This window comes from Camelus bactrianus, chromosome 17, assembly GCF_048773025.1.
Source record: "Camelus bactrianus isolate YW-2024 breed Bactrian camel chromosome 17, ASM4877302v1, whole genome shotgun sequence".
Classification (NCBI taxonomy): Eukaryota; Metazoa; Chordata; class Mammalia; order Artiodactyla; family Camelidae; genus Camelus; species Camelus bactrianus.
In genome coordinates this window covers 2431825-2458472 of record NC_133555.1, presented here as the reverse complement: position 1 = coordinate 2458472, position 26648 = coordinate 2431825, and the positions used below count along the sequence as shown (strand labels likewise).

At 56.4% G+C, this 26648-nt stretch overlaps 1 protein-coding gene across 2 annotated transcripts; it reads right to left on the bottom strand.

The window, feature by feature from the left end:
• Positions 1–2506: 2506 nt before the first annotated feature.
• On the bottom strand, positions 2507–19341 carry HDAC11 (histone deacetylase 11). Of its 2 annotated transcripts, none has more exons than XM_074344248.1 (10): positions 19209–19341; positions 18091–18239; positions 15863–15963; positions 9605–9721; positions 8625–8667; positions 6882–6958; positions 5798–5860; positions 5455–5551; positions 4379–4557; positions 2507–4185 (listed from the first exon to the last, which is right to left on the bottom strand). In XM_074344248.1, coding segments are annotated over exons 1-10 (1044 nt in total). In that variant the 5' UTR covers positions 19211–19341; the 3' UTR covers positions 2507–3969. The 2 variants fall into 2 exon arrangements, with proteins under 2 accessions (XP_074200349.1, XP_074200350.1); XM_074344249.1 differs by having other exon boundaries at positions 19194–19318.
• Positions 19342–26648: the final 7307 nt, after the last annotated feature.

Genomic DNA, 26648 nt, shown 5'->3' with positions numbered 1-26648 from the left:
ACCCAGGGAATGGGGGGCTGCCTGCCCCTTCAGGGTCCCATCACATCCAGACATCGGGGTGCTGACGCCTGCCTCTCCTGGGATGGCAGGAAGGGGCATGAGCCAGGGAGTGGCCGAGGTCCCAGTGCGTGGCGGGACGCGATGCTCCCCCTGGTACTCTCATTGCAGTCCTTGGCCAGAGGGTCTGGCTGGGGGAACAGGGCACTCGTTTCAGAGTCAGGTGGCCTTGGATCCATTCCCTGGCTTTGCCATTGTCTGTGTGATCCTGGGCATGTTGCTGCCCCTCTCTGAGCCTCCGTCTCATCTGTGAAACGGTGATGATGACTGTTGCACTCCAGGCTTTGAGCGCTTCACAGACATTAACTCATTTAACTCTCACAGCAGTCATCCCCATTTGGTATTGTCCCCATGTTACAAATGAGTATGCCAAGGCACAGGGAGGTCAAGTTGCCCAGCCGGCAAGGGGAGGGGGTGGACTCAAGGCCGGGCTGGTGAGAGATGGGAGCTCATGGGTTAACCACTGCCCTGCAGCCCAGCTGACAATCACGGGAAGACGTCGCTCCCAGGGTGGCACCGGGCCTCCCCACGCTGGCCCTGGGCTGGGAGCGCAGCGTCCCCAGCCAGTATTGGCTGAGCTCAATGAAACCAACTCACGGGCAGGCGGCCCTGAAGGAGTTCCTGGCCCGAAACCCCAGGCCTTTGGCTGAGAAGCCAGGGAGGCATCTCAGGTCTTCAGATCTGCCCAGGAGCCTGATAGGCTGCGGGGGGCCCTGCCTGTGCCCTTTCTTGATGCCCCAGGCAGCAGGCTGGGTGTCTTCAGGCCTGCCCCTGCCCCTCACCAGACTCAGGCACGGTCCCCGCCAGGGGCTGAGTTACAGTGGGGCACTGCTGCCCCAACGCCTGCTGGAGAGCCCCCCACCGGCCCCTGGGAGAGGAGCCCCCTCCTCTCAGGCCTCAGTGGACACACCAGCCAGGCATGGCCTAGGGGAGGGGGGACGGCCACGTTCACAGAGCATCTCCTTAGTGCCAGGCTCCGAGCTGCCACCAGGGTACCTCACCCCCGTACACCTGCTCCAGCCTTGCAAGCTCAGGACCATGACCCACCAGGATGGCTGAGGAAGGAGGTTCTGAGAGGCTGTCACTTGCCCAAGGCCCCACATCCAGGCCTAGTCCCAGCAAGGCTCCCCCGGGGGTGGGCTCGGGCTCCAAGGTCCACCCACTCCCCAGTGCACGGTGGGGGCGGGGTGCTCCTCCCAGGTCAGGTTTTCAGGAGGCCCTGGGGCTGCCTTGTGCAGAAACCCCACATCCGCCAGGTGTGGGGGCTCCTTTTTGGAGGTGTTTTTCCAGGCTCTCCCTGAAGCACATGTCTGACCCCACACCTGCCAGCCTGTCCCCGCTCTCACCGGGGCCGCAGCTTCCACCTGCCAGGCCTGCCCCTCGGCCACTTCACGAAGCTGGCATGTTCCCCGTGAGTTTTTATGACCTGGGGTACAGTTTGCCAAGAGCCAAGTACACACATCTTTAGAACAGATTGCAACACTCCCCCTGAGCTACCAGAGCATCGCCCGCGTGGCTAACATCCCCTGGGTGTTTGTCCCTAGGTCGGCCCTTCAGGTGAGCACAGTGTCCCTGAAGGCCTCAACCGCGGAGGAGGAAGGGGCTGTGGCTTCCAGAGCCAAGGCCTGGGCTGGAATCCCACTCTCCACCTACTAGTTGGGGACCTCGAGCAACTAACCCCCCTGTGCCTTGGTGTCTGCATCTTTAAAACAGAGATAACAGAGCCTTGCCACCCTTCATCCTCCTCGCACCCAGCACGGGGCCGACCTGGACCCCTGCCCACCGCCCCAGATGTCTTCGTCTGATGTCCGTGTCCCTGGCACTGACTCTCGAGGGGCTGCCACGCCCCACCCAGGCCATGCCACTAACGCTGGGGGTGCCATGGTCCCTCTGCGAGGCTGAGGACAGGGTCCTGCTCCCCACCTGCTGGGACCCCTCTGGCCTGGCCCGGCCACACGGATGCTCCAGCATGTGCGCCCAGCCCAGGGCAGGGAGAACCCCGGCCAGGGCCCCCAGCCGCTTCCCACACGGTGCCGAGCCCCCATCGCTGCCCAGCCCTGCCGGCCCGCCCAGCCCCGCCGGCCCGCCCAGCCCCGCCTGCCCCAACCCCGCCTGCCCCAACCCCGAACCCCTCTCTGTCTGGAGAACACTTCCCTCACCCTTGCCAAATCTGAGGCAGCTGAGAACAGATACTCTGGAATCTGGCAGAGCTGGGGTCAGATCTGGCTCTGCTTTTCACTAGATGCATGGCCCGGGCAAATTCCTGAATCTCAGTTGCCTCCTCTGTCAAATGGGAATAACGACCTTCTTCATAGGACAGAATTAAATACGCCCACCCATCGGGCAGCGACCCCACGCCAGGCCTCGTGCTCTGCGGTTTTCCCACCTTCGTTTCCTTTCATCCTGCGGAGGAAGGGACTCCCCACCTCAAGAACACATGGCAGCCAGCTCTGATCAAGAAGAGCCTTTATGAGTCTCTCAAACATGGGCTCCCTGGGGACAAGCCAGCCCCTCGCCTGCCCCCAGAGGTCGCCGGCTTGAGTAGGAGTTGAAGGGGTCTTAGGTGCCTCGAGTCAGAGACAGAGACCACGGGAGGGGTAGGGAGGGTGGGGCGTCCAAGCCATGATTAGTGCCTCAGGGCTGGTCCAGGTGGTCAGCATTTTCGACAATTGGTGATCTTGGGACCCTTCCCGGAAGCACCCCCAACCCCGGCAGAGACAGCAGTGAGGGGGATAAGGGAGAAAGTGGGCGAATTCAGGAGACCCCCAGGTGGCGAGGAGCACACGTCCCACACCCACACTGACCATGGATGGACGGCCTTCCCGCCCCACCCCATCTCATCACGAAGAACACACCCCGGCAAGGAGGAGTGTGCACCCCTCCCCATCACTGTGCCAGCTTCCCGGGGAGGGGCTGAGCATCCCTCTCAGAGTAGAGCTGAGGACAAGGTCAGAGCCCACCTGGGACCCCAAATGCAGAGCGCAATCAGGGCCCAGCACTTTGGGTGAGGCCAGCAGAGGCTGCAGCCCCTGCCCTCACCACCTGCAGACCCTCCACTCTCCTCCAGGAACTCCAGCCTGGCCTCACCCGCATCCCATTCCCGCCTGGACCTGCAGGACCCAGCATGGCCACCTGCACTGCCCCGATTTCCCCGTCTGAGCCCCGCCTGCCTCTGCCCCCTCAAGCCTCCAGAGCTGAGGCCTGTCCCTGAGCCACGCATTCTACCCCCCAAACTGCCACTCTCCCTGGATGGGCAAGACACTGTGGAGATCCGGGTTTGGGGCCCCTCAGGCCTCCCCTCCCGCGCACTGCCAGGCAGAGGCTCTGGGAAAGCTGGTCCAGCCCTTGCTCTGCTGGAGGGTGACAGACGGGAAAACCCACCTGTGTCCCCCTCCCTGCCGCCCGGACATCCAGGCCCAAGGCTCCTGCCCGCTGGCTGGGAATGCAGGGACCCCCCCTCCTCCCGAGGCCTGGCTCCAGCACCCCTCAGCCCTCCCAGGCCTGGGACGAGGAGATGAGGGTGAAGATGAGGAGGGAGGAGGCCCAGCCTCAGGAGAGATAGAAATGTCCTCGGTCTGAAACGGTCGTACTGTTTTGTTAACCAGAACACCCCACCCCTGGGGGCCCTCCCTGTGCCCGGGGGCCTCACCTGCCCTCCTCCCTCCTGGGAGAACCACTGTCTGTCTGCACAGGGCCTGGTCAGGCCATGACCGTGACCGTGACCGTGTGGGTTGTGCTGGGACTCAGGACCTGCCCTCTGCCCCCGCCCACAGAGGGGCCTGGAGACCCCCGACACCCAGTGGAGAGAGTGGAGCTGTGCGCGAGGCCCCCCCACCCCTTGGTTGGAAAAGGAGAAGCACTGAGGGGCAGGTGGGTGGGCAGCAGGCAGGGAGCCGCTCAAGGGCAGTGCAGTCAGGGCACCTCCGGGGGCAGCAGAGGGGTGTCTGAGTTCTGTGCCGAGACGCTGGCTGCCTCAGGCCCGATGAGCCCCACGCCATGCAAATTAAGGATGGAGTCGGCGATGATGCGGGCCGTGCGCTTCTGGTACCCGCCCGAGGTCACCATGAGGATGGGTACCTGGCGGCCTCGGACCATCCGGAACACCAGCTCATCTCGCCTCACGACGCCCTGTGGGGGGGATGGGGAAGGCCTGGGTCCTCGGGGTATCGGGAAGTCCTGCTCCAGGTCTAACCCTGGTCTGGACTGCTGCTGCTTCAGCTCATCCCCTCTGACATCAGGAGAAGCACCAGGGCTGCCCACCTTCCCTGCTGCTGCTGGGTCCCAGGAACAGACCCACCTCGGCCCCAGGGCCAGGACTCACCTGCGGGCTGATGGACAGCCCCCCAAGGCGGTCACCCTCGAGGATGTCCGTGCCCGCATTGTACACAACCACGTCAGGCTGATGCTCCTTGAGGGCTCTCTCCAGGTTCCTCTCCACTTTACTCAGGTATTCGTCATCCTCCGTGCCCCATTCCAGCTCCACCTTCCTCCTGATGGCCTCTGCCAGGGTGGCAGGAAGAGCCCCAACATGCAGAGGAGGAACACTGAGGCTCGGGAGGGCAAGGTCTGCCCGTTTCCCTACCAGTACCCGAGGCAGAGCTGGAACTGCTCTGCCCTCAGCACTGCCCGACCTCTCACCCTCTTATCCACCCAAAGCCAAGCTAAAGAGAGCAGAAGTGCTGAAACACAGACCCACAGGAAAGGAAAACAGGATCACAGATGAAATGCTGCCCTGGGGACGCAGGGACCCACAACTGGTGTCTGATCTCACTCTGTGAGCCCTCGCCTGGATGTGTGGACACCCCAGTGCCTTCAGGTCCAAGTCCGGCACATTCGAGATTCAGTTCAGAAACGGGTTCTGGGGGCCACATCAGTGGCTGAGTTACCCACAGCAGACCCGCTGGTTCTTCCTGCATAAATGTCCCCCCCCCACAAAGCTCATCTGAGAGCCTCTGCCTTTTGATCAATTAGTCTAATCCGCTTGTATTTTTTGTAATCCCTCTTATGTATGAACTGAAGATTTCTGCCATCTTACTTCATATGTTCTATTTATGTATTTTTCCCTTCTTGTTTCTTTTTCGTTCTTTCCTGTTTCCTACCAGACAGCTGCGTGCCTAAGAGAAGAGCATTTTATTCTTCTGGTGGCTACCCCAGTATGAGGACTCACACATGTGTTTCACGGGCAAGTTTGTGTGGTATTGGGTGTGTCCAATGACCTTGGTTAGTTTAGGTCTCAGTTTCCTTGTCTGTAAAACGGGGACCGTCCCCACCTCAAGGGGATGCTGAGGACAACTAAATGAAGTGACCTCTGCAGGGCCCAGCATGGAGGAAATACCCCAGAGAGAGAGCCTCATCCAAGCCAGAGTGCACTTGAGGCTGAGGGCGGGGGCAGCTTACGCTTGGCAAGGCGGTCGCCGGGGTAGATGTGGCGATTGTAGACGTCCATGATGTACACGCGCTTGTCACCCATGAAGTCCCGCTCGTGCCCATTGCCCTGCGGGGAGCACACGGGCGTGCTCACAGGCAGGCGTCCTTGGCCAAACCAGGACTCTCCTCCACACCCAAGGAGATGCCCCAGGCACCTGCAGGCCAGTGGCAGAGGCCCAGCTTGAGGCTTGGGGATGCTCCTTGGGGAGGCGGCCCACAGGAAGGGGTCGTGTGTCCGACAGAGGCTGATGGGGAGTATGGGAGGCCCTTGGGGACCGGGCCCCTGAGACCCCAGCCCCCACGGGACACTCACCTGATGGGCATCCAGATCCACGATGGTGGCCCTAGAGACGCCCTCCACTCGTTCAAACAGAAACTGCCCGGGGTAGAGAGGAGGGTGAGGACCCACACAGACTGGAGGATGCAGCCCTCAGGGACCCCCATTGGTGAGGGGGTGGGGTGGGAGCTTGTACATGCTGGGGAAGGTCAGGCCACCGGGCAAAGCCTCCACCACTCAAGAGAGCTGTGTGGCTCCACAGGAGCATGCGTGCATGTTCAGGGAAGGCTCCCTGGAGGAGGGGGCGCGTGCTGTGCCCTGAAGGGCTGGAGATCAGGAGGTAAGAGGAACATCAGGCTGGCCCTCAGAGAGAGCCCAGGATTCCTGGGGAAACGTGGAGGGTGCAGAGCCGGGAACCTCCCCTCCAGGCTGTGCCCGGAGCTTCCTTCTGCAGTCTCTGCCTTCCTGCAAGGCCCAGCCCTAAAGCCTCCTCCTTTCCCCTACCCTCCAGGAAGGCCTCCAGGGCGACCCTTCTCCTAATGGCTGGGGCCTGCGGATCTGCCCCCTCCTCTCTGAGTCTGTGCCCTGGGAGGACAGGACCCACGTTGGCCCATTCTGGCTCCCAGCACAAGGCCGGGCTGGGGGAGCAGTGGGGTCAGTGCCAGCTCTGCCCCTTTGGGCTGTGACCCCACCCGTCTGGGCCCCAGCTTCCCCGTCTGTAACATGGATTAATGGGTGAGCCCTGGATTCGGAGGCTGGCACAGGGGGAGCCCACAGTAAATGCCCGCTGCTACCTTCACCAATGCGATTATTACTTCTCTCGCCCCCTTGCTCTTCTGGAGCAACCCTCTTCCTCTCATAATTTAATACTGACAAGAAAGCTGCTCCCCGCCAGTCCCCTGCCCTGGTTGAAGGCTGTCCTCACCCAAGGGCACAGGCCCCACGCGAGAGGACGTGTGGGACCTGGGTCTGGGTCCCCACCTGGCTGAGCGACCCGGCTGAGCTCCCTCCCCTCCTGAGCCCCAGTTCCCTTCTCTGCAATGTCGGGTGAGAACTCCAAACTGGGGGGCTGTTCCAGGGAAGCTCCTGGAGGCGAGCCCCCACGTGCTCTGGGGCGCACCTTAATGGCCAGCGTGATGTCCGCGTAGGCGCAGAAGCCCCCGCCCCGGTCGCTGGAGCAGTGGTGGAAGCCTCCACCTGCCAGGACAGACATGGCTCGGTCAGGGCCGGCTCAAGGGCTCGGCCCGGGATCTCCCGCCCCTCTTCCCTCCCAGCCTCTCCCCAACCCCCCACGCCCCCCCACTCACCCCCTAGGGACACCTCTGGGGGGGCAAAGTGAACTTGGTGCCTGGGCACAGACAGTGCGTCATCACGGCCACCCCTGCCCACAGCTAGACGCCTCTCGGATGTCCCTGCAAGTCAGCCTCCAATGCCCACCCCCCCGCCAGGGGATGGGAGCTCATCCTCCCCAAGGCAGAGAGCTGTTCCTTGTCCCCACAGGGCTGGGGCCTGCCCCCTGCGACTCCCACACAAGGAAGGGGCAGTGGGGCTCTGGGGGACCCGTTTACCTTGGGACCACCAGATTCTGTGGGTGGTGGAAGGGGATGGTCAGAAGGGCGCCCCCTGCTGGTCATAGCAGCCCATGGCAACGGGGAGGGCCCTGGAGACCAGGGTTCAGCCCCCTCTTTCCCCAACCTTGAGACCACAGCCTCCACACCCACAGAGCCCCACTCCCCTGACCTGCAGGGGCCTCTGACATTGATCCCAACAGCCGCCCCACCCAGCAGAGTGAAGCCGGGCCCAGGGGTACAAGGGGCTTGTCTCTTCCACCACCCAGGAGGCCATGATGGATCATAACCATGAGATTACAGCCAGTGGTGAACTCCCACCTGAGCACTGAGCTCGCTGAAGCCTCCCTACGGCCCTAGGAGGGGGCACTGCTATCACTGCCCCCATTTTACAGATAAGGAAACTGCAGCACAGAGAGGGTCAGCAACTGGCCCAGGATCACACAGCTAGATAACAGCAGAACCATGATTCAGACCCAGACTGGATCAGGACCCAGGCTCTTAAGCAATCTCAGGCCACACCACCTCCCATGGGGAGGGCTTCCGGCACACCTGTGGGAGCCCTGCTGCAGACACCCAGCCCATGCGTCACTCATCCGGCTTGATCAGCAGAGTATCATAACCTCATGGTGATGCCAGCCCTCCCGCTGCGCACCTGGCCTCCCAGAGCTCAGCGCCAAAGGTGGGGCCCCTGCTCTGGGGCGCTGGGCGAGCCACCAGGCCTCTCTCCACATCTGTTTCCTCACCCATATAACACAGCTGAGAGCAGTACCAGCCCACACAGGAGACTGGACAGAAAAGGGATTTGCAAAGTGTGACGTGCTGAGCCTCCCTGCCAGACAACGACGGGGACAAGGAAGACCAGGCGAGCAGCCCTCGCGTGAGACAATCCTGCAGAGTCCAGGGGCCATGCTAGCCCTCAGGGTGTGGCACTGGCCCTAGCCCTGTCTGCCCAGTGTGACGTGGCAGACAGAGCCCCCACAGGCTGTCCCGGGCCCCAGGAGGCTGATGAAGGGTTTGAGGGGAGCATCTGACACTCTGCAGGATTTAGCCCCAGGCAGAGCTGCCCAGGCTCTCTGGAAAGGAATGAGCTTCCTGTCACTGGAAGTGTGCAAAGGCGAAGCTGGGAAGCCTCCTGGGGGAAGTCTTTCAGACCAGGGTCCCACCTGGTCGGAGGCACTAGGTGGCGGGGGGGGGGGGGAGGGTCCCTCCCCAGCACTAGGTAGCTGCACGTCTGCTCCAGGGTCCTACCCTCTGGCTCCCTCAGGGCCCAGGCCCGGCCCCAGGGCACTCACCCACGTTGATGGCCCAGCCTCGCTCCACGGCCAGCTTCCCCGCCTGGGGAGACAAGCACTGAGTGAGGCTGCAGGAGGCTAGTCCTTCACTCACTCACTCACTGACCCACTCACTCATCCCATCCACACCGTTTCCAGCCCCCTCCGAGGTGGGGGTGAGCTGTGAGGTGGGGGTACAGGAGGCACCCCCCCCCCCAGCACACTCCGGATCGGCTGGTTTATGAGACATGCAGTGCGTAAGCCCCTTTGCAGTTTTGGGAGGAAACTGGAGAAAATTAAAAGTTTCGTTCCTAGGACTGCACATGAGCTGACAAGGATGCTAATGTGTCTTTCAAAGGGAAAACAGACATTTCTGCTGTGGAAATACTGTGGACTTAAGACTGAAATCCTGTAGGAAATCAAAATTTGAGAGTGGGCAGGACGATTCTCATAAACCAAAAAGAATGTACAAATTAGCAAAGCTTAAAAGGAAACTACAGGGATCACAGGCGTTGGTCTAGGTCTGAGTTAGGTCATCCAACTTAAATCTGAAATGCGCCTCTTCCATCAACGCCGCAGCCTGCGGCCAGTTTTAGGGAAACCTACACACAGGGTGCGAAAGCCAGCTTTGTTCTCGGCTGCCACACCCACCATCGCACTGAACTCATTGGGTTTTGTTTCCATCTGAAATCTGCAACCTCGGAGTCAGTTTTAGGACACACTCCCTGGGGGTGGTGAGGCAGCATCTTAAACACCAGCAAACACAGTAACTCCAATAGGCGGTCTTGGGGGAGGAACATTGACTCCTAATGTCCCAGATGCGGAGCCTTTGGAAGAAAGAGCTCTTGTTGCTGCCTTACGTACTATTTAGAAGATTTTGCTCAACCACTAAGTGAGACAGGGCATTCCGGATGGAGAGCCTGGGCAGACAAGGGGTGTGGGGAAGGATCCCGGGGGCCCCTGCCCACCGCTGCTGCTCCGTCCGCCGGCCCCCCACCTACCATTATGGTTCCTCCCGTCTGGGTCCGCAGGGGCTTCAGCACCTTCCTTTGCACGAGGAAGTTGGGCAGGAAGATGACAGGGGGGATCTCCGTAATGGCTGCAACCGCAAAGGACCACTGTGGAAAGACACGCGGGTCGTTGGCCTCCCTCTGCCCGGTGGGCCCAGAGGCAGCAGTGGGGGAGCGGACTCCCCCTGTGCCAGCTTCAGGGTGCCTGGGGAGCTCCCCACAAGTGCAGCTCCTCGGGTGAGAAATGAGAGCTCTGGATTCGGTGCAGAGACATTGGCACCGCGTTTACCGAGCTGCGAGTCAGCCCGCCGACCTCCTGCTCCCAGGCCCTCTGCTGCCCTCTAGTGCCCAGAACAAGAGCTGCCGGCGACTCCAGCTCACTGGGGAAAGGACCCAGCACTGGCCCAGCCCGCCCACTGCACACAGGGGACACTGAGGCCCTAGGGGAAGGATCTTTCCTCCCAAGGTCACAATGAGTCACTGACAGAGCCGAGTCTGGAGCGCAGGGCTCCGGCTCCCCAGCACAGCACACCATCTCCAACCACTGGGAATCGGAAGTCCCTTCCTAAGGGGCTGGACGCCCTCATCTCTGCTGCTGGGGCGGGAGGATCTGGGGCACCCAAAAGGCCTCTGCACCACGATCAGGACACAGCTTTCCCTACCACCTCCAGGGGCCTGGGCAAGCGTCCGGGCACCCTCATCCTGGACCATCTCCTGCCTGGCTGAGAATGCCTGAGGTCCAGGCCCCTGCTCAGCACCGACCCCAGGCAGAGCCCTGCAGGGGCCCCGGCACGTGGGAGGTATTCACGAAGATCTTGCTGGGCGCCAGGCCCCGGAGGTGGGGCTGGTCCTGCGCTCACAGATGGACATCTGCCAAGCTGGGAGGCGCTGACATGCCCTATGACAGCTATGCGTAGGGTGGTGGGGGGAGAAAAACAGTCTGGGTGGGGGTGGGGCGAGAGGCTTTGGGAGATGGTGACGTCATGCTGAGACTGCAGCTGGACGGCAGTTACCCAGACGCAGGGGTCACGGTAAGATGGTGACCTCAGTCAGGGGCTTGACACCTGTAAGGAGAAGATGGCGCAGCTGGGACAGGGCTGTGCTGGCCGCTGGTCGGAAGGGCCTGGTCTGCCCAAGGGCGTTCAGAGGGCATCCCCAGAGCAGTGGGAAGCCGTCAGACGTGCGCAGCTCCCAAGCTGCCGCAGTGACAGGACCAGCTAAGGGAGTAACAGAGGCAGCCGCCCCCGGGAGGGAGTGAGGGCTGACGAGGGTCTGGGGGAGGCGAGATGGGTGGGTCCAGGCAGCAGGTGGGGACCCAAGGCAGAGGGCCGGGGCCCAGAAGGGGAGCCCATGGGAGGACTGAGGGCAGGAGGGGTGGCAGGGTGTAGGGGGGGCCAGAGGAGGGCAGGCAGAGAGAAGGTTTTCCTAAGAGAGGCCCTGAGAGGGAGAACAGGAAGATGGCTCTACGCTCACCCGTCAGGGGGATTTAGGACGGGAGGGGCCTGGGCCTGTTCCACTGTGGGGTGGGGAGAATCAGCAGAGAGGAGCAGGGGAGGATGGGGCAGAGAAGTGGGACAGGACCCAGGGCACCTCTGCCAGGGGCACCCATGAGAGGCCAGGGCGGGGGGCAGGACAGAACCCATGTCAGCCCCCAGAGGGGCCCCTGCAGCTTCAGCCACCAGCCAACAGGGGAGACTTTGGTCAGGGTCCAGATGTGCTGCCCCCAGGTTGCCTGCACCGCTGCCAAATGCCCACGTGGCACCTCTCCCAGGCAGGGAAGGCTGAGGACGGCTGAAGACTGGGGATGCTCTCTCTGCTTCCTCACTCAATGCAGGAGCCACGGAGGGCGGCCCCAGGAGCAGCACTGCTCGTGGTCTAAGAAGAGAGAAGCCCGCGGGCGCCCCATCTCTTCTGACTGTAACACAGAGGCACCACGGGGCCAGGGAGGGTGTGGGTTGGGAAGCTAGAGCTGGGAGGAGGGAGTCTAGACAGCTGCAAGACCCGTGTGTGTGTGTGTGTGTGTGTGCGCGTGTGTGTGTGTGTGCGCACGCATGCACGTGCTGGTGGGTGGGGGCACCTGTGTGCATGTGTGTGGTGGTGGGCAGACCTAGTGAGAGGAAGGCGGCTGGCTCCACCTGTCCGTCACACCAACCCTACCCCTCAGCACAGGCCTGGCATGTGGAGGCACAGAACCACTGTTCTCCATGAATAAGTGAGCAAACAAATGAGCCACTGGAGTAAAACGGTAAGTCACTGCCTTCCCCCACCCTCAGCAGCCAGTGGGGGGTGGAGGATGAGAGATATTGAAGCCATATCTTGAAAAGGAAATGAAGAAAGCAAGTTCATTTACAACAACATCAAAAAGAATAAATTTAACCAAGCAGGTAACAGACTTGGACCCTGAAAACTACAAAACATTGTTGAAAGAACTTAAATAAGATCTAAATAAGTGGAAAGACACCCCGTGTTCATGGGATGGAAGGCTTAATATTGTAAAGATGACAATACTCTCCTAATTCATCTACGGATTCAGCACAATCCCTATCAAAATCCCAATGCCTTTTTATTTTTTTTTTGGAAATGAAGAAGTTAATCCAATAATTCACATGGAATCTTAAAGGACCCTGAAAAGCGAAAACAGTCTTAAAAAAGAACAAAGTTGGAGAACTCACAGTTCCCAATTCCAAAGCTGACCACCAAGCTTCAGCAATCCAAGTGGTGCAGGCTGGGCACACAGACCGAGGGAAGAGACCAGACAGCTCAGAATTAACCCACACATCTGTGGCCAAGTGACTTTCCAGCAGGGCCCCCAGGCCAGTCAATGGGGAAAGAACAGTCTCTGTAACAAACGGTGCTGGGAGAACAGGGTGTCCACACGCAAAATATGAACTCGGACCCCTACCTCACACCACATACAAAAATTAACTCAAAATGGATCAGAGACCTAAATATAAGCTAAAACTATAAAACTCTTAGAAGAAAACATAGGGGTTAATCTTCATGACCTTGGGTTTGGCAATGGATCCTTAGATACGACACCAAAAGCACAACCAACAAAAGAAAAAAAAATACAAATTGAACTTCAGCAAAGTTTAAAAATTTGGAACATCAATGGAGTGAAAACATAAACCACAGAATGGGAGAAAGTATTATTTATAAATCCGGGATATATAAAGAACTATGACTCAACCACAAAAATAACAAACAACCCAATTTTTGAAATGGGCCAACAGACACTTCTTCAAAGGAGATATGTAAGCGGCCAAGAAGCACATGGAAAGGTGCTCGGTCATTAACCATTAGGGAAATGCAAATTAAACCACGATGAGATACGGTTCACACCAAGCTGGCTTCAGTTAACAAAACGGAAAACAAGCGTTGTGGAGCTACAGCGATGTTGGAACCCTGTGCGCAGTTGTCAGGAACACAAAATGTGCAGCTGCCGTGGGAATCATTTTGGCTGTTTCTCAGAAAGTTCAACAGAATTACCTGATGGCCCAGCAATTCCGCTTCTAGGTGTATCCCCGAACTAATTGGAAATACGCACTGAAACAGGCCCTTGTTCGTGAATGTTCACAGCAACAAAGGTACAAAGGCCAAAAGCTGGAAAGAACTCCAACGTCCACCAGCCGAGGAAGGAATAAACAAAATGCGGTCCATCCACGCGACAGACCAGGACTCAGCCATCGCGAGGAGTGAAGTGGAGACACCTGGTGCGAGGGGAGTGAGTCTTTCTTTTTCATGGATGTATAGTCGATTTACAAGGCTGCGTTAGTTTCCGGTGGACAGCATAGTGACTCGGTTACACATGTATTCTTTTTCAGATTATTTTCCATTGTAGTTTATTACAAGGTATTGAATATGGTTCCCTGTGCTGTACTGCGCTGTTCATCTATTTTATTTGTAGTAGTGTGTATCTGTTAATCCCAAACTCCTAACATATGTCCCCCCTTTCCCCTTGGGTAACCATAAATTTGTTTTCTATGACTGTGAGACAATGCCTGGACTGGACATGGGTCTCACCTTTGTGTCAAGGGCATGTGGCCCTACGTCACTCTCCCGTGACACCTGGGACAAAGTCCAAACTCCTCCGCGGCCTGCAGAGCCCATGGCCCAGTGCTGCCGGCCTCCCTGACCACTTCACGCACCCCCTCAGTGTTTGAATATGGCTGCTTCCAGGGGGGACCAAGTCCCCTCCCCCTCCATCCCTGAGACTCTGCAACATTCTTCCCTTAAAGCCCCACATTATCACCTGCTCCTCATTCTGTGGTCTCAGCTGGCACATCACTTCCTCTGTGAAGCCCTCCCTGACTACTCAGGCCAAATGAGCACACCTCCGCCCAGTTACCCTTTTTCTTTTTTTCCCTTCAGAGCCCTTTGGTGCTCTCTGAAACACAACTGTGTGGTAACTTCTTTATTTTCAGTCTTCTACAATGAAAATGCAAAGCCTTGGGAGCAGGGAACCTAGCTTACTCTTCTTTTGTACTCAGTACATAGTGAGTACTCCCTATAGATGTGTTAGACGACTGAACACTTCTCCTTCTTAGTAGGTCATATGGAAATCATCATGTTTCTCTTTTTGCTCTGGCTGCCAGGGAGCTTCAAGTCAAATATATAGCTCAATCATAGTGTCTTGGTTGTGCTGGCATACCTGAATCCTCCTCCTGTCCTGGACCTCAGTTTTCTAGTTGGGACTCTGCCTGTTAATACTTGTTTTTACTACTTATCATATAGTAAGCGGTCTTCAGGCTTCTGGGGGCCCAAGGCCAGGCATGCAGTCAGCTCTTCAAAAGGCCCTTCAGATGGATGGGGCCCTGGAGCCTCTCCCCTGACTCCAGCTTTGTCCCGGCATACTCACTCCCCCTGGCCCCACCTTGCTCCAGCTCAGTGCCTGTGCCTCCTGTAGCCACCCCTGCCCTCCCCCTGGACTCTGGCACCCATGTCCTCCTGGCCCAGCCCCTGGCCTATGGACAGTGATCATGCATGTCCGGGCCCCAGGAAACCAGGGCAGCCAAGTGCTGGGCTTCCTGCCAAGACCTTGCACACCTCTCTCTCCCAGGAGCCAAGTTTCACCCTCTTCCTGGTGATCCTGAGCTCACACTGTCGCAGCTCCATCTAGAATTCTCACAGCTCAGGGCCAGAGCTGGGGCAGGAGGGAGGGCAACAGCTATGACCAGGACCTGGGAAGACTGGACTGGACACCCTGTCTCGAGTCCCCCCCAGGCCTGCCAGACTTCCCAGGTGACCTTGTGCAGCAGTGGCCCCTTTCTGGGCCTAGGCTTTTTCGTCTGCAGAGGGGAGGGGCCTGGTGACCTCTGGAATCCTCTCTGGCTCTGAGTCTGAGTCCTGCTGGGGAGCCTAGCAGTCAGGTCAGGGCTCCCACACTCGGGGTTGAGGCCCTGTAGCATCCCTGACCCCGCCAGGTTCTGGGGCCACCCTGGCCCAGCCTCCCCCCTGCCCCCACACAGGACTGACTGAGCACCTCCACCCTCCTAACTGTAGCCACCCTCGAGAGCTGTGTGGATCCTCAGGAAGGAGGTCACTGGCAGGCAGCCTGCAGGCGCAGGTCGGTCAGTAGGTGGGATTTAAAACAATTTTTAAACTCATTTTGAGTTGCTACATTAAGGAATCAGGAACTGTCTCTTAGTGATCTGAACTTCTGGCTTCTCTTTAAAAGTCAGGCCCTTGGCCGTGCTGCGCCCACCATGGAGTTGGGTGGTGGCCGCTGGCCTAGGAAGGGTAGGAGCTCTGGTTCGCCTCCCGACACTACCCACCACCCCTCCTGACCTCTTGTCTATGTCCCCTGCTGGGCCTTGGGGTGTAAAAATGAGTTTTCAGCCCAACAGTTTTGAACAAGTCTTAAGCAGTAGAAGCCCTTAGAAGAAAAGCTGAAACTTCAGCCCAATATAAAAGCAGGCCCAACGGGAACAGCTTTGGCTGGATGGGGCCAAGGGGCTGGGGTCCCCCATGCGTCATCCCAGCAGGGGTCTCTGAGGCCTGTCGACAGAGCACAGACTGAAAGTCACTGAGATGGACGCCCCAAGCCCCAGTGGAGGCTCCATCTCCACCAAGTGGCCATCCTGCTGTCACACTCCCAGGGTGGGGAGCTCACCACCCCTGGAGCAGCCCGACCCCGGTGTCTCCTCTTGGGGACCAGAGACTCACGTGCTCCCCCTGCAGAGGGACAGGAGTGGAGCCCCCCTCCCACTCTGGCTGCCCCTCCCAGCTGGCAGCCCCCAGGCCCTATACCTTGAGCTCGCTGAGATAGCGCCGCGTGTGCACCACCAGCAGATCTTCGTCCGAGGCCTCCCGCGCCTCCACCAGCATGCTGTCCGACAGGAGCTTCTCTTCTGAAAGCACAGAGCAGGCACCTGCATCCCCGCTGGCCTCCAGGCAGGCCCGGCCCAGCCCCTCCACAGGCTGCAGACTCAGTCTCAGACAGCTCTGCCCCAGCAGAAGGTGGGCAGTGGGAGAGCAGGGCCACCTCCCAGGCCTCGGGCCAGGGGTGAGACCTTGTGCACAGTGAGCCTCGTGGGCCCCAGGCCGCTGACAGCCGGGAGATGAGTTCAGCTGTGACTGACCACCTTTCAGAGGCGGGTGGGGCGGGGTTGAAGGTTGACTCTCAAGGGGAGAAAAGCTCTTCTGATCAATTTTCCCTCCACCTTTGGAAGACATCATGGGAGGCTCGGTGTGCTATGGCCCCTCTTTAAATACGCTTGACCCTTGTTCATCTCCATTTTTTTAACCACTCCCAAACCCAGCAATCAGTTTCACAGCAACAGGAAGCACCCTGAGCCGAAATACACTGTTGTTTTCATTGCATTTATTTTTTTGAACATGACCTTCGATGTGTGGCAAATAAAACTGGCTTTTTCTATTTAGAGGACGTGATGTTCCCTTTTAAAACAAATTTATTCAAGTTTTTAAAAATGAAGGCTAAGTCACTACAAAACAGGAAGGAAATGATGGAACCAGTGGTAGGAGGCGACTGCAAGGCCCCGAGAGTGGGTTGCAAAGGACTGATGTTTGGGGAACACTGCGTTGTGTCCTCACCCCTCACACACACCACACAGGATTCGCTCCAGTTTGCAGAGGAAGAAACTGAGGCAGAGAGCTCAGAGGCACAGTGAGAACAGGACCATGATGCTCTGGGCTCAAGGGAAATTGAAGGATGAGGTTAGACTCTAAGGGACCTGTTTTAATGTGTCACCCTTAGAAGGCAACCCTGGTAGAGACCAACTAATTCCATATATTTCCCACAAATAGCTCCGCATACAGCAGGTATCCTCCCACCCTGAACATTCCATGGCTCCCCACTGCCTTCAGGCAAAGGGCCAGCTCCTGCCCTGGTGGCACCCAAGGCCTTTCACCCTGTGGCCCTGCCTCCTTTCCACCCACATCCTCAGAGGAGAAAGGCAGGAACTCAGGAGGACTGTCAGCTCAGAGATGAGGGGGACAAGGAACCCCTCTGTACAGCTCCTGAGCGACACAGGAGCCCAAGGGGCACTGTAAGCTTTTCTTCTTAGTATTTTTCTTTAAATACTCACTCTGGTCACTCTTGCCAATGGAAAATCAGTATCACTTACCATCAATAGAAGTGAACCAGAAATAAAAACGAAAGATACAAAATCAAACAACAGTGTTACGAATCTCTGATTTGATTCTATTCTCTGCAAGGTGCAGAGCCCTAGGCTTGCCCTAGATTTGTTACAAGGGAGGTGGGCTAGCCACAAAGTGCAACTTCCTCTAAGGTGTGATCAGAAGGGCTGTGTGATTTAAAGATATTCAACTCTTCATTCTGTGCTAGGTGGCACTGCAGGGAACATTTCCTACCTCCCTCAGTTTAAGAACCCCCAAGACAGGGAATAAGAACATATTTTTCACTGGCCCACTGTGAGGCCTGAATCTTCCACTTGAACCAGACCCCTGGATTACAAGCAGCAGTCGAAATAGTGAGCTCCCCAGAGTATCACCCTGTGCAGGGGATGAGCCGCGGAGGGGAGGAATGTGGAGCTGAGAGTTCCAGACCCCACGCTCCCACTTAATGGCTGTGTGACTTTGGGCACATTTGCTAACCTTCCTGGGCCTCAGTCTCCTCCATCTGTAATCACTGGGGCTGGAGCAAAGGCTGTCCAACCTCCGGGGCCCTCTGAGCTTGTAGGCCATGGACATTACATTCCTCCAAACTTCCTGGAGACGGCTTCCCTGGGCCCATCATTCATTCATCAGCTCCCCTTGTACTGGGCCTCCAGGGACAGAGACGGGACTTAGGTCCACAGCAACGGGGAGCCAGTGAAGGTGGGATACAGGGGCATGTCATGCTTCGAAGTCTGGAAAGATCGTCTTGACAGCATGTGTGGAAGGCAGTCTGAGGGTTGGAGCTGGGAGGGTCTGAAGCTTATGTTTGGGGAAGACAGCACGGGGTGGTGGCAATGGGCAGAGGAAGCAGAAGTAGGGTCCCGGGGGGCCTTCCATACCTTTCAGGAAGCTGATCACTTTGCCCCATTTTCCTGCGTCAAAGGGGTGCAGCTTCTCCAGGCCCATGAAGGTGATGTTGTAGCGCGGCGAGTACACGATGGGCCAGCGTGTCTCCGGCACATGCTGGTACAGCTGGGTTGGGTGTGGCCTTCCGTGGGCACAGGGACAGACAGGGACATCCTCAGTGTGGGAAGCAGCCTCCCCTTCTGCGCCAGCCGGCTCTGAATGAACAGACAGCCCTGACCCAGTACCACTAGCTCCCGCGGCGGCAGGCAGAGAAAGGGTCACTTGGCAACAGCAACAACAACAACACTGCGGGTTCCTTTCTGCACGGCTCTTTCCCACACTATCCAACCCAGTCCCCGCAGCAGCCCTAGGAGGGAAGCACCACCATCGCACCAGGGGCCCCAAGAGGGGACCAGGTGTGCCCAAGGTCACACAGCGGGTCTGTGGAGCAGTTTCTGTGCACCCAGGTGGGTCTGGCCACGAGACCTCAGCGTCTCAACCCCACATTATAGCAATTACACTGAGTAGCTGTGTGACCTTAGGCCTCACTTTCCTCAACTGTAAAACGTGTGGCTGTTAGGAGGATTGAGATAACGCATTTAACCACTGAGCATAGAAAGCGCCCTATCTCTGAGAGCTGGGGGGACAGTTTCCGGAAACAGCAGGTCGGGGCTCACGCAGGCTGCGGCCCAAGCCAGAGCCAGGAATGGGGGTCACCTCGGACCCCGCCGCGCAGCGGACCCCCCATCCCAGCTCCCCAGCCGCCGCACAGGGAGCAGAAACCCAGTTGCCACTGCGGGGGCCTCCGCACAGCTAGTGGGGCCCGCGGGCAGACGTCAGAGCTGCGCATGTCGCGGGCCGCCGCCAGGTCGGGGCTTGCGGCCAGCTCCCGTCCCGTGGGCCGCAGATTAGTGGCGCGGGCAGATTAGGACACGCGAGGCCGGCCTGGGCACACGCTGCCCGAGCACCCCTCGCCCGCCGTACCTGGGCCCGCACCTGGCGGGCTCGCCAGGCCGCCCGCGCACTGGTGCTCCCGCCCACGGGGACCCCTGGCAACCCCCGGTGCTTGGCCCCGTGCCCCATCCCGCGTCCCTACCCCAGCCGCACTCACATCCCGGGGCCGGGCCCTCCCTGCGCTGCCACCACTCCGCGACCGGGCGGGGCGGGGCGTGGCCCCGCCCACGACACGCCCCCGGCCTCGGCCGCCTCCGCTGGAGGCGGAGCTCCGAAGGCTCGGCTCCGCCCGGCCCGCGCCCGCGCTGCGTCACAGAGAGCTGGAGTCCCGCACGGGGCGCTCCTGCGGGAAGGAGGCCACGCCCCTGACGCCCATCAAGAGCTAAATCCCGCCTTCCGCAGACAAATATCCAATGGGATCGCGCCTGGCTCGGAAGCCACGCCCATTGGGGGGATGGCCGCACGGGTTTTCTTGACCGCGCGTCACAGAGCTGGAACGGGCGTCATCGCCCCGCCCCAAGGGAGGGGCCATCACATGCCCCGCCTCCGGCGGCGTTTCTGCACCGTCTCAGCCTGGGCGTTGGGGGCCGGGCTCCCCTGAGGACTCCAAGGCGGAGTGGCGTGTGGCACTGAGCACGCATCCGCGCTCTGGGGTCTGTTTCCACGAGTAAAAGGGGAGAGTGGGGCCGTGTGCCCTGGCCCTGACGTCTCCGACCTAAAGGGATGCACGGCCTCTCTGACTTGAGGCCAACCCCCTCACCTAGCCCCATCTTCGGTGTCTCTGACATGAGACAAGCGCTCCCCAGTCCCGTAGGCTCTCTGAGCCCCAGTGTCCTTATCGGAAGAACCAGGCTGCTGATCCAGTCTTCAGCGTACAGTTGTTTATCTGCACACTTCCCCCTCCTCCACCCCGGGAAGCCAAGACGAGCCGGAGCGACTGCTCAGAGTGCCTTGGGGCTGGACCCTGGGAGGGGGCCCCAACAATAGAGCCCCAGACGACGCAGACAATGAGCTTCTCTGTCGGCCCAGCTGCCCCGCCCACCAAACAGAAGCAGCTGACCCGGGGGCTGCCAGGAGCAGGGCAGCTGGGATCCCTGGTGGCTCCATGAGGACGTTGGTGTGGCAGGGTGGGGCACAGACGTTTGAACAGTGCCCTCCATGTGCCTATTACCCGACTGCATGATGGCACTGGGTCATCACAACCTAATCCCAGGAGGCGGTACTCTCATCACCCAATGTTATCATGAGGTAACTGAGGTTCAGGTCTGGATTAAACCCAGACTCGGCCACCTGCCAGCGCTGTGACTTTGGGCCACTGGCTTCAGTTCTCTGGCCCTTCATTTCTGTGTCTGCAAATGAAGTGAAGCCCGCCTCTCCACCCCATGGGGAAATTGAGAGAATCAAAGGAGACAGTCATGCTGATTATTATTTAAATAGCACGTAACATATGTTAGGTTCAATTCTAACAGGTTTATGCTCATTTGATCATCACAGCTACCCTAGGAGGGCAACTACATTTATCCCCATTTTACAGATGAGGAAACTGGGGCACAGAATGAAGTAATTTGTCCAAAGATCCAGGATGTGGACAGATAACTACAGCCACAGAAAGAAAAAAGTAAAAATAATAACAAAGGAGAAAGTACACTCAGTGGCCCTGTGTCACTGAGAGAGGGCGACTTCCCCACAGGGAGCTTGCCCTGTGGTTTAAGAAGCCACATAGATGAGCCTCTTTTCAAGAGACCAGAGATCTGGGGCAGAGTGGACCAGGGAGAAGAGGCCTAAAAGAGTGGGACTATTCTGGGTAAGAGGGTTTTTTGAAGTTGTGTCCTGTGTGTCCCAAGGAGGAGGGTGATCTGGGGAGCTGTGGGCATGGGAACACCTTCAAACCTCCATGCCAGCTTGAACCACCAACCCACACTATTACCTGTGGGCGAAATAAACTATGTTATTCATGCTGAGTGGCTGAGGGCCTCTTTGGTACAAAATCCTAGTCTGTCTGCTCATCAAGACACCGTGATGGGACACAGCAACAAACCCACCCGGCAAGACCCAAAAAACTTTATCAAGCTCCCAGGCTAGGGAGAGGGACAAATCATCATGATTACAAAATGTCCTAAGTGCTGTGAAAGGCATAAGGTGGGATGGTGAGGGAGAATGCTGGGCCCCCATTCAGACAGCAGTCAGGAGGGCCCCTTTGAAGAGATGACTGTGTTTCACATTTTAACCATGTATACCTTATTCTAAATGTCAGTGTGTAAAACAAAATCCCGAATGGACTGAACACTGTATACCTATCTTTTTCCCCTCTTTCATGCAATCTTGGAATTGTGTGTGTGTGTGTGTGTGAATAAAGATAGCTATTGAATTTTATTTTTAATATATTTGAGGGGGGAATTCGGTTTATTTATGTATTTATTTGATGGAGGTACTGGGGATTGAACCCAGGACCTCGTGCACACTAAGCGCACACTCTACCACTGAACTGTACCCTCCCCATTGGAATATATTTCAACTGAAAATGAACAAGCCCCCAAAATGTAAGGCTTCTTTACAACAACACGGTCATACAAAGGACAACATGAGCTGTGGAAATGCACCGAAGGTGAGTCGTAATTGGCACAGGCCCCATATTTTAATCCTACTTGATACTGGTTAAATTGACGCAGTGTTAAAACCATACCCTTGACGTTCAAATAAGCACCTCTATGTCCACTGCGCTGCCGCACCTGACAGCCTTATGCACGTTTAACGCCACAGCAGCAATTACAACAGTAATATTTGCTAGTTATTTGTTAAACCCTCAATGAGGACCAAAGCGCTGACAAATGTGTACAAGGTGTTTTGTTGTTTTATTGATGAAGAGATGATTTTTACACAAGCAGAGGAAAGTGCAAGTCGAGGCACGGAGGCCAGAGGAGCTTGCAGTCAACAAGAGAAAAGCGGGAGTATTTTATTCCCACCACGTGTAACTGTACGTACTGGGCCGTACTGCGCAGGGTCCCAGCAGGAAAGAGGACCCCCTCGCTAGGGTTTGTTGAAGAGTTTGATGAAGCGGTGATTTACCTGAGGTCTGGGGGAGAGCTAGTGGGAAGAACAGGGGACGGTTCTCAACAACAGTGGGGAGCGCTCCCCTCTAAACCTGAAGGGAGGAGGGGAGGAGTGGTTTCCTGGAACAGGCGAGAGCTGCAACTATGGTTCAGAGGTTCCTGAGAAGAGCAGCGTTTAGAGACAGCCAGCCCCTGTGAAAACTGTGGGTAGGCGGGGAAACACCCTCCCGCCCTCTGGTGTCCACGGGTGCCTCTCATTGGCTGTCTCCCCCTCCCACTGGCTGAAGCCAACTAGGAGCCAAGCAAAGGAAGCCCAGGTGGCTGGTGTCCACAGAGTTCAGCTTCGTTAGGGGACAGAGCAGGGTGGGAAACTGTAGCAAGCGGATCTGGGGGTGGGGTCGAGCAGAAATAACCACTGGTGGTGTAGGCGACGGAGATTTCTGCAGCCCTTTCTGAGCCAACTCTTTAACAGGAGTGAACTGGACTTGACAACTGACCCTGTCCCCAGCACTGTTGACCCAAAGCACTCACGGAGACTGCCACCATGGAAACCTGATGCTCTGGCTTGACCACCTCTGCCTACCGTCCATACCCCAACTCAAAGAGCTGGTCCAACTGTGACCAGGCAGTGCATCTGGTGGAGCCATGGTACAACTTGTAGACCCCTGGCCTCAGCCTCAGCCAGATGAGTTTAACAGGGCCTTTAAGCAGGGATGTTTGGATACCCTGGGTGGGATGAAGGCATCACTCCCATCTCTGGGCTCCTAGCAGTAGTTGGCTCCGCCAGGGAGGACTGAGCCCGAGGGAACACCACAGCCATGAGATCTCATTAACCCACAGCACTGCCTGGCCTCTGTCACCTGAGGGCCCGTGAGCCCAGCAACAAACAGCGCACACGCACTCAGGGTGTCCCTCCGCTGCACAAGTGGAGGGACACGCACCTCACAGCCACAGGCACACACCTACCACATCACACCCAGACACACACGCAAACACATGGACCGGCACAGGAGCACCCTCAGCGCAGTCACCACGCCCAGCCGGCCTCAGCCACCCCTGCCAATTCTTCCAACCTTCCGTCACCGGTTTTCCTGATTGTCCCAGGCTGACAGTGAGATGTCCCAGTGTGCCCCCGACCCTTTCTGGAATGGGGTCTTCATCAAGGTGCCTCTGCCCCAGGGGGGAAGTTCCTGAAACACAGATACTGAAAAAAAGGAAAGAGACCGGGCAGGAGGGAGGGAGACACAGATACAGACGTGACAGACAAGTGACAGTAGGATATAAATGTCAGCGGCAGACTCAGGTTCTGCTGGGCCTGATGTTTATTCACTGGGGGAGGGGCAGTTTTTCCAAAAAAGGGGGGACTAAAACTATGAGTACAAATTAGAGACAGCTTGGAAGGGGCCTGTGTCATTGAGAGTCCTGCAATTTGACAGCAAACTGTTTCCATCACATGCACGAAACAGACGTGTAGACCCACAAACACATGCAGGAACACAGACACAGGGGCCCCGGCTCCACACACAGCTCCAGGCGTCAGCTGCTATCAGGGGCTGGGACCCTCTGGCACCAGCCTTCAGAGACCCCTGCAGCCCTCACTTAGAAAGAAGGCTTCAGACCAGCTGCTTCCACACCAACAGAGCATCCTCCAGACCCACCCCAGCCTGTGCACTTGCTGTTTCAGACCAGTGGCCCTGCTCCTACCTCCTCACCTGCACCCCCAACTCCAAGCTCACCTGCCCAACAGGAGCTGGCTTCACACCAGATGGGCAAGACGAGGAGGCAATGGGAGGTGCCTCTGGAGAGAGTCTGGGGAACACGCCCACACACACTCACACATGCACGCACGCACAACCGTCACACATTTGTCTGGAATGCAAGAGATCTTGCGGGGTTTTCTTTTCCAAACCAGGGAAGCATAAAGAAAATGAAAATGGCCTGTAATGCCGCTGCACGGATGGTCCCACTGGCATTTAAAAAATAAAGTTAATGTACGCATTATTTAGAAACGTACACACAGTTAGAAAACTCAAGCAGTTCCAAACAGATTATAAAATGAAAACCGAACCCTTTCTACCACAGTCCCTCTGCCCGGAGATGATCGCTCTTCACTTTTCCTTCCGGATCCTTTGGTACGCCAGCATTTTTACTGATAAGAAGAGAATCACACGCTGCCCACTGCTTTGTACCCTGCAAGCTCTGTACCTAAAATACATCTCTGCAGATCTTTTCAGATCAACACGGCCGAATCTCCACCTTCTTTTTAATGGTGTACCTTATTTCCATTGGAGGACTGCATTCTCTGGGGACGTGTGTTTACTTCCAGTTTCTTTGCTCTTACAATGCCCTAACAGCAGCTCCTTAGTGCCCCTGGACATACAGTATTTCCATGAGGCCAGTTATAAGTAGAAGCCCTGGGACAAAGGGTCTGTGAGTTTTTAAACAGACTCACAGACACAGAAAATTTATGGTTACCAAAGGGGAAAGGGTGGAGAGGGATAAATTAGGAGTTTGGGATTAACAGATACAAACTACTGTATATAAAACAGATAAACAAAAAGGACCTACTGCATAGCACAGAAAACTATATTCGATATCTTGTAATAAACTGTAATGAAAAAGAACCTGAAAATATATGTATATATGTATGTATATGTATATCTGAATTGCTTTGCTGTACACCCGAAACTAACATTGTAAATCAACTACACTTCAATTTAAAAAATGTTAAATAGGGGGTTGGGCAAGAGCTCAGTGGTAGAACGTATGCTTAGCATACATGAAGTCCTGGGTTCAATCTCCGGTCCCTCCATTAAAGAAAATTAAAAATTAAAGAATTAAAAGTAAAATAAAGATAAAATAAATTTAAAAATGTAAAAGGGCCTGTGTGTTTTTAATTCTGGCAGAGATTGCCAAAGTGCTCTTCAAAAAGGTGGCACCAATTTACAGCGTTATTCACAATGTAAGAGAGTCTATCTCCCTACACTCTTAATTTTGTCCGTCTGAGGAGTGAAAAGTCGTATCTCAGTGCTTTGTGACAGCTTTATTGAGATAGAATCCACATGCTCTATAATTCACCCATTTAAAGTGCACATTTTCATATTTTTAGTATATTTAGAGTTGTGTAACTCTCAGCAAGATCAATTTTAGAGCATTTTCATCACCCCCCCCCCGAAAAAAACTCTGTAATCATTAACAGTCACTGTCCCGTTTCCTCCCTCCCTCCAGCCCCTGGCAACCATGAATCCACATTCTGCATCTATAGATTTTTCTGGATACTTCATAAAAATGAAATCATATAACATACGGATTCATTCATCACTGTGTCTGACTTATTTCACTCAGCATAATGTTTTCAGGGTTCACCCATGTCACAGAATCAATCAATTACTTCATTCCTTTTTATGGCAGACTAATATTCCATTATATGGCTAGACCACATTTCGCTTACCCATTCATCAGATGATGGGCATTTGGGTGGTTTCCACCTTTTGGCTGCTGTGAAAAATGCTGGTTTGCACATTTGTGTTCAAGTTCTTGTGTGCACGTGATTTAATTTCTCTTGGGTAGACATCTCGCTGTGGTTTTAATAGGTATTCCTTTGAATTTTGAGAGGCTAGGCCTCTTCACGAATTGCCTGTTCAAATCCATTGCTTATTTTACAGTTGGGGTGTTTGTATGTTTCCTAGTTGTGATCTTGTGAGTTATAGTAAGAGATACAACTGGTCTCCATCCTGTTGCCCCTGGCACAGAGCTCCAAAAACCCAGTGACTTTCTTGAGTGACAAGACCCTTAAAGGTGTCTTTCGTTATGTAAATGAGGTGACTCTAGGAAAGTAAGTGCAGTGGGACGGGTTGCCATGGGAGCCAACCTTGAGGTTAGAAGGTTGGACCTTTAAGTACCCTTCCCCCACCACCGCCTCCAGGAAGGGGAGAGGGGCTGGAGGTCGTGTTCAATCGCCAGTGGCCAATGATTTAATCAATCGTGTCTATGTATGTAGAGACCCAAGAGGATGGGGTTCAGGGAACTTCTGGGTTGGTGAACACGGGGAGCTTCAGGGAGAGTGGCGCCTGGAGAGGGCACAGAAGCTCCATTCCCCCCACACCTTGCCTGTGTGTCCCTTCCATCGGCTATTCCCGAACAACAGTCTTTTATAACAAACCAGTGATCCAGCAGGGAAACGTTTCCTAAGTTCTGTGAGCCACTCTGGCCAATGAATGGAATCCCAGGAGGCGTGTGTGGGAACTTCTGACTTCAGTCTGTTGGTCAGAAGCACAGGTGACACCTGGACTTGTGACCAGTACTGGAGTGGGGGGCGGAGGGCAGCCCCTAACCTGTGGGATCTGACACTATCTCCAGGCAGCTGTCAGAACCTAGATGAACTGTGGGCCACCAGCTGGTGTCACAGCACTGCTTGTGTGGGGGAAAGAACCCACACACTGCGACTGGTGGGCAGAATAACTGATGTCAGCATCGTACGATTAACTTGACTTTTTTCCTAACCAAGAAAATGTAGTCCCTGGTGTCCAGCACACATGTTCCGAATG